The 8,328-nt window shown below is 32.3% G+C and overlaps 1 protein-coding gene across 1 annotated transcript; it reads left to right on the forward strand.

Annotated features, from left to right (window-relative positions):
* Positions 1-839: 839 nt before the first annotated feature.
* LOC109368157 (PHD finger protein 14-like) lies at positions 840-7,009 on the forward strand. The gene is made up of 2 exons (XM_019616344.1): positions 840-971; positions 6,773-7,009. The coding sequence occupies exons 1-2, from the start codon at positions 943-945 to the stop codon at positions 6,996-6,998; spliced, it is 255 nt and encodes an 84-aa protein (XP_019471889.1). The 5' UTR covers positions 840-942; the 3' UTR covers positions 6,999-7,009.
* The last annotated feature ends 1,319 nt before the right edge of the window (positions 7,010-8,328 follow it).

Consider the following 8,328-nt stretch of genomic DNA (forward strand, 5'->3'; position numbering starts at 1 on the left):
TTTTTAACTTTTTCCCAAGTAAACATTCACTTATTCTGTTACTGTACACTTTATTTCACCTGCTGTATGTTACAAAGCTACTGATGAGATTTTAAGTAACCTTAAAGGTGGATATATACTAGGATATCTCAGAACATGACTATACTCTTGAACATATTTATCTTGCTGCCAGCTGAGAAGTGGCAGTCAGTGGCTTATGGAGAGGGCAGCTGTCATTCCTCTAAGAGGCTGAAATCTTGAGAACATGTGAGAGGGGTGAGGATTTCACAATTTTACACATGTAGACAAACAATGGAAGTTACATTGGGTTTCATTCACAGTCTAGTCATTCATCTCCTCCTATAAGGAGATCAATAAACATCTGATTCTTTGGAAATAATTGAATGAAAATGTTAATTCCATTAAAATAATAATAATGAAATGTAATTTCCTACTAGCTGGTATATTGCCTACTGTAATAGCAGCGCAGACCTGTTTTGAGGTCTTTGCATTATTGAAATAAGTTTGATTACTAATACTGATAATAGCAGTATAACTTCTCTGTTTAAGTATTTGGATGGCAAAGGTAGTATTCTTTTCCATTTGCTATTGATATGTTTTGTTTGATTATCAAGCAATTACTTACTGGTTAAAAGTCCTTTAAAAATTAAATTGAAGATCTCTTTATTGTTAACTATATTAGGTGTCTTTTATGTTTTACTGTATATAGATAGAAGTTCCATAAAAGTAGTTATGCACTTAAATGAAAGTAGTTGCCACATGCTGATATTGAAACTGTCATTTGTTCTTTGTAATTTCAAATGTAATTATGATGTTTTTCTACTGCCTACATTAAAAAGTTGTGGAATTTGCAAGAAGAATCATGATCAACACCTACTGTTACTGTGTGACACTTGTAAACTCCATTATCATCTTGGTTGTCTGGATCCACCTCTTACAAGGATGCCCAGGAAGACCAAGAACAGTTACTGGTAAGAATGCAATTGGTGCTTTATCTTACATTACATCTGTACTTAAAGTAGAACATAAACATGAACTAGCTAGCAAATTGTTTGTTTTAAATTTTGCTATCTTAGGTGGATTATTGTATTTTCAGCAGTGATAACTGAAGGTAAAATGTAACATGGCAAAGATTTTTCATTAGTATCTTCATACAAATAGGTTATAGCTTTACTTTTCTTAGCTTTTGTGTTCTGTGATTACTGACAATGATATGTAATAATAGTAGAAAATCACAGGAAATGAACAACTTGGTTTTGTTTGTCTCAGGGCATAGATACACAGCTCTTCTGTCTAGATCTTTAAGAAAATACTTGTAAGTAATTAAAAGTAAACTTGTTAGTGGTAGATCATTTTATGGCAATATAGGAAATCACTTGAGTTAACTCTGTCTTCTGCAATGGCAAAAGCACATGTGTAAATGTACTTACTACAGTTACGTTTCCATGAATTAAAATTATTTTTGTGGGAGTGGAGCAAAACAAAAGCTAAGTGTTATTATAGAGAATTGCTAAAGTGTAGAGGTGCTGATTTCTAATTATACTAGAATTAGTGTACTACTCGAAGTGTGTCAGAAACAGTTTTTATCTGGAAAGAATTTAGTGTACAGCATCTCTAGGAATTATCATCACCTAGTGTGAATGTTAAGATAGCAGATGAGTATACTAAGAATTCCTTCTGAAAATACAGTGTAGTGATTATAATCAAGAAAACTCTGCTTCTATTTTTCTTAATACGTCACTTACATTTTTCTTTAGACTTCCAAAGAACATCTAAATAATCTTTTTTGCATTATTTTGATGACACATTGTGTGCAGATGGTGGCTGATACCTGAAATGGGAGGTCTCTTTTTTTTCTTTTTCTCTTTGATTTATCATAATACAATAAAACCTGAATTTATACTAGTAAACTTAATAATTTGAGATTTACTTGAAAAGCTGAAAAGCTTAGATTCACTCACTAAATTTTTTCTGGACATAGTTTCTCTTAAATTATTCAATACAGTCTATGATTTTGGACCTCTGGGTATTTTGAAGAAATTCTAATCATATCTTTGGTCAAATTTATGAAGCAGTTACATGGAAATTTTTTACAGGATGTTCTTGTATTTTTTTTTTTTTTTTTCCTTCCTGCTTTTTAACTTGAGTTGAAAAGATTCACTAACAGCCATTGGTCAAAGATGTGAAACTATAATTGTCAATAGGTGTTAAAGACAGAATAGGACAGGTAGCACACACTGTTATTTCAAAGTTCTGACTTATCTTTGTTCTTAATTCATGCTTCAGTTATACCTCAGATCACAGAGTTTGCTTTTACTTCTAATTAGCTAAGACTTATTCTAGAGAGTGAGATTATAGCAGACAAATTGATCTGTATTGATTACATTCTTTTCATCATTTACATGCCTTTATGTATTCTTTTCAGGATCAGTAGAGAGCATATTGAATGAACCCTTAATCTAAGTTGGAGTTCAGCAGGTTTTTCCCTCCTGCTGTTGTGAATAAATTTTTAATCTTTTGATTAAGCAGTGAATAAAAATGTAGATTTTTTTGATGTACTTTTCAGATATTTCTTTAGAATATAATGTGAATTTAAGCAAAAGGGTTAAGTAAGAAAATGACTATTGCAGGAAATTCCTTGAAATGTTAGACGGGTTGAAATATTTTAAGTGATTAAAAGTATTGACTTTAATCCACATTGAAAATAGGAAATAGTTGAAAATAATTTTCTTGTATTTTTTTTTTGTTTTGTTTTGTTTTCCATTTCATTATCACTGGTAATAATTTACTTTATAGTTACTAAATTAAGCCTTTATAAGAGGTTTGGCAACACATTAGCTGTCATATAATTTATGCCTTTATATTTATTTAATCTTTGGTTTAGAATGAGTTTATTCCATGTGCTTTTTTTTTTGAGAATACTAGATGATCCAGCTTATGTCTGTGCCACTGTGTTGATTGGTTAATTGTTCTTTATTTTTGTCCATTTCATGCTCACTTGTTTTTTTTTAGGAATTTACATTGCGACTTACAAAAGTGGATTTTGGAATTGTTGAAATAAATCCACTATTAAATGTAAGAAAAAGACTAAAACCATGGTAATATTTAAGGGCTAATTCATTAAACAAAACCCAAATTATAATTTCGAAGTATTTCTAGATGTCTCCACAAAGATAATTTCAAAATGTTCCTTCTACTTGTTTTATTGGTAATGTAGGCCTTAAGTTTTTCATTTTTATCTATTTCTAGGTTCTATTCATGCTCTTATTTTTCTAAACTTTGTGAGAAGAAAGCACTGTTTGGTCTTAAGGTGCTTATGCTTACCCTAAAGTAAAATGTTTTCATGAGATTTAAAACTTTTTGTGGTATGAAAAGCAACAACTTGTATCTGCATCATGGAGTTATGGTTACCATGGCAGTGTTACCTTTCTTGATGAAGGGAAATGTTTTTTGTATGACCAATAACCAGATGTCTGAAGATTTGAATAATGCCATTATTCATGGGAATGAGATCTTGCAGTACCTTCATTTAACTTTTGTTTAAATTTGGCATTTGTATTTGCCTTTGGAAAGATGTAGAAGGCTTTTTTTTTTAGTTGTTTTCACATAAAAGGAAGCAAGAAGGCAGCATTATGATCAGTGTGAAAGCTCTCAGAATTATGTCTTTAATGGTCATTTAAGGAAAGTGTAAAGTCGTACTTTTGTTGAGTAGGTTTTTGTGTTGAAAGTGTTTTTTTGGCTGTCAAGTCTCTTGTCATGATTAGTTGATGTCCAATAATGTAATGGATTTTACCTTACTCATACTATGGAAATTTTTACAATAAGTTTGGAAAAAGTACAAAAAAGCACATCTGAAACATAGGAAACTTCTGCTAAGCCATGCTGCGATGCTTTGGTGTAAGACATGGATAGTATGCCCGGAACATTATGTTCTGTTATGATTTCCTGTTTTCTACAGGGGGCAAATCTGTTTCAACATTTTAATGTGCAGCTTGGAGTAAATCACTTGCTGCTTTGTGGTTCACACTGTGGACTATGGAACATGGTTACTGCATTCTGCTCAGATGAGTCCAGAAGATTATTACATTTAACTACTGATTCTCCCTGAGGCTAGATTAAGCAAATCCAGAGTAAAAGCAAAACAAAAGCCATGTACAGAAATAGAATCTTTAGCACTGTTGTTCCTATTAAGTTACTTGTGCTGCATAGCAATACTTGCTAATTAAGACATAGTCTGAACAGATGGAAAGATGACCTGTTGTGATAGGTTCTCAATTCACTGATTGTCATTGAAGAGACAAAATAAAATGAACATGACTTTAGCATTGCCAGAGAGGGAATGGGAGTTCTGTGCTTTCTATGAATATATTGGAATTAAATAGCAGAATGGAAAAAAGGAGTGCTTTAAATTCAAGAACCATGTTGAAATAAACCATAATAGGAACTGAAAGTTAAAAAGATTGTTTCCAACATAGAAGACTGTATTTCTGTAATAGCTTTTCTGTGGGCCCTTGGGATCTAACAACAAAACAACTTTATAGCTTGACTGCTTTATAAAAGGGTTGATAAGATGTAGTTACCTGTGATAGTAGAGGCTATTTCAGTAAATTAAGAGTTTCCTTGGAAGTTCGTGTTTGTAACTTTTTTTTCCCCTTCATCTTTTGTGTATTAGTAAGGTTTTGTTCTGTCTGTTTACCCCCTGTCTCCCAACATGCTGTGGTTTTGCAGCTTTCTTTTTGTATAACTTCCTTTCTTCTTTGATTGCTGTGAGACTTTTACCACCTGTTTCAGAGTAAGCTTTGTCGTAGAAATGGAATTTCACAAACCTGCAAGTAGTATCTTAGCTCTTGGATTAAATGCTTATTATCTTCTCCATCAAAATTACAGTAACATATTTGTGTTTAAATAGGGCCCTAAATGATTTTAGTTGTGCTTTCCATATAAATGTGACTGATGCTGCAGTGTTAAAGAAGGGCTGACTTTCTTGTGTTTTGTTAATAAAATCTTCACAAGGTGATAACTTTCCTGCAGTCTGCCTTGTAGTACTTCTGTTTTTCTAGATCAGTAAATGCCACTAGCACTATCATGTATCCTGTTTTTAGTGGTCTGAAGTGCATTAACGATAAGAAAGAGATTAATCTTCATAACATTATAATGCAGCAGCAATTATTGTAGTTTTACACATAGAAAAATTAAAGCAGAAATGTGTTGATTTTACCAAGGTCACACTAGTAATGACTCCCTCAGTCCAGGATGAGACCCTCTGCAATTTAACTTGTCAGCCACTGGTTTGTCTAGCAGACTGCGATCACTGCCAGTAGCTATAAGTATAGTCAGATGTTTAATTTGATTTGATTCCTATTGGAATAGACTGTAAGACCATCAGTGGGATGGACTTCTTTTTTGTGTTTTTTTTCCAGTTGGTATGTTTAAAAAAAAGTTATGGAAACATGCATCAGAAGCAGCCTTCGTGAAAAATGCAGTATAAAGGCATTTTGTATGTAGTATTTGTGGTACTTTTCTGTTGAGTTGAACAGGAATTGGAATTAGGACTAAAAGCAATATACCATTAGTCAACAATGGCATTTCAAAATAAAGACAAGACTGTTAGTTTTTTAAGATCAAATGAGTTGATATTACAGGAGCAAAATTGTTTCTGTTGAACATTCATAGATAAAGAAATCAGTACATACACAACATTTGTTCTTTTAGTTTGTTGCGTGATGACCATGACTTCTCTCAAGTGTTCATTAACATTTAACTACAAATAACGAAGTACATTTATTTTGGTTTGTCTCCTTGCAGAGCAAATTTCCAACTTCGTTTAGATAATGTATGTATTCCTTTTAATGCCAATCAATAGCAGGACATTTTTATTTTTTAGTTGACACAATTAAAGGAATATTTTGAATATACAAAAACGGTGATGATTTAGAATTTGCTTGAAAGGATTTATAGTTTGCTGAATTGAAAAAGTATATGTGAGGAAAAAATGCAAATCCTTTATCATCAGTTTACCCATCCTCCCTCATGGTTATCATTTTTTAAATTTTCATTTAACATATTTTTAGTTACCGTCTGCATTTATGACTTTGTGTAAATGAATCATTTCTGCAAATGAGAACAAAACCTGATGACTTCCCGTCTTGTTATTTCTGTCTTGGAGCTTGCCAATAGCATTTCCTCAGACAAGGTACATTTTGAAATTCAGGTTGTGATTAGGTACTTTCTCAGAAATTCAACAGGCATATTTTTTCAAGATTGTTCAAAGATTGTTAATGCACAACTTTTTCTTAGTTTTAAAATCTTTTCCCTTAGGAAATAGTTTTTACAACTGATTTTCAAAATGGATATTTTTTTCTAAATCCCTGCTGCTAAAGACCACTCTCATCAGAATGATGTTATCAGCGTATCATTGTAGAGATTAAACTACAGCAGTGTTTTCAATAATTGATAGATTACAGATCAGTGAACACAGTTAAAAATAGGGATATGGTAGAATATAAATACTGAAACAAGATTATATTCTACTTCTAAAATCTTGGTACAAATACAAGTACTGTCAGGAAAGAAAAGCACAGCAACAGAGTGTTTTGCTGTTTTTATGCGCAGATGACTAAATTATCATGCCTTTGAGAGATTCTTTTAGTTGCTTACTGACTTCTTTGAAACCCAAACACTTCTCTCTTTTTTTTTTTTTTCCTACCTCAAAACATTTGCTTTTGCACTTTTGTGACTGCAGTTTTAAATAAAAAAATCTTTCACTTTGCAGGCAGTGCTCAGAGTGTGACCAGGCAGGTAGCAGTGACATGGAAGCTGATATTGCCATGGAAACCTTACCAGATGGGACCAAAAGATCACGGAGGCAGATTAAGGAACCAGTGAAATTTGTTCCTCAGGATGTGCCACCAGAACCGAAGAAAATTCCAATCAGAAATACGGTAAATAATAGCTGCGTTACTGTTATATGGCTTTATATTCATAATAGTTTTGTTTAAAATAACTTATCTTTTGGGCAACTTGAATATTATATAATAATTTTAAATATAAAAATATGGATATAATAATTTTTATTACTTATGTTGAATAAGGCTTTATTATGTGCGTTAAAAATGCAGTTTTGCTAAAGTAAACATGTGTGATACAGAATTCTGAACTGAAGAGTTGCGCAAGCTTTTCCAGTCATCTTGGTCTCTAAGGCCCTTGTTAATTACAGAAAAACAGAAGGTTCTGTTTGCATTTAAGCTTATTCTTTACAAGTGTTTTTTTTTTTTGCCTTAATAGTGCAGGCACTTTGTTCTCATATGCTCAGGTAGATATACATTACAATTGAAAAGTAATTTGTTTTTTTGTGTGTGAATAACCTGCAAACTCACTGCATAGATTATCACAAGACCTTGTATGTCACTTCCTTGTCACTGTGTTTGCTCTTAACTTTCCTGTTGGATGGTGCTGTGAGATTTTTTTTCATTCATTTTTGTTTGTTGATGGGCTTTGCTTTTTTTTGCTTGCTTTTATTTTTTTTTAGAAAAACTGTTGCTTCTTAGGCTCAAGAAATATTTAACTTTTTTTACTTGAGAATAGAACTTAGCATTAATCTCTGTATTCCATTGTGTTTTTCTAGTGCTCTACTGCTTAAAATTTTGTTCTACTCATGCAACAAGGTTTTTTGTGTGATGTGTCACATCACTTACAAAATGTACATAAATGTTATCAAAGAACTTTTTGGTCCAGTTTAGGGAAGAATTCTTGTTCGAATGACCCTTTTGTCATTTGTAGTTATTTACATGTAAACTTGGTACTTCCAAAATACAGCCAATCTTAGGATATACCTAAACCCACTCAATTTAGGGTTAGATACACTTCCTCTGACATGTAGTGGGTTACATTGGTTAGAACTTCATTTTCCTCAGAGGCATTTTCTAACTTCTGACATTTGTACTAATCGTTACACCACACTTAACTCATCTGTGTATACCTTGATGGGATTAAGTAGGTATTTTTCTCCTAAATGTTTGGTTTAAATAAATTTCAACATATATGGAATGTTTGGGCTGCAGACTTGTTTTACACAATAGCTTCCTTTTCCTAATCTGTGACTAAGAAGAGCTTTAAGATTAGAATCGTAGAATCATAGAATAACCTGAATTGGAAAGGGCCCATGAGAATCACTGAGTCCAACTCCTTACTCAAGCCAAAACAATTAATTTAGCTATAACTATTTGGACTATTCACAAAATTAAATTTTATGAATATCTGAGCACCTACAGAGCAGAAACTTTTTTTTGTTCCCTTTCTTCTCATTGACTGAAAATTTCCCTTTTTTTT

This window comes from Meleagris gallopavo, chromosome 6 (assembly GCF_000146605.3).
Source record: "Meleagris gallopavo isolate NT-WF06-2002-E0010 breed Aviagen turkey brand Nicholas breeding stock chromosome 6, Turkey_5.1, whole genome shotgun sequence".
NCBI classification, from domain to species: Eukaryota; Metazoa; Chordata; class Aves; order Galliformes; family Phasianidae; genus Meleagris; species Meleagris gallopavo.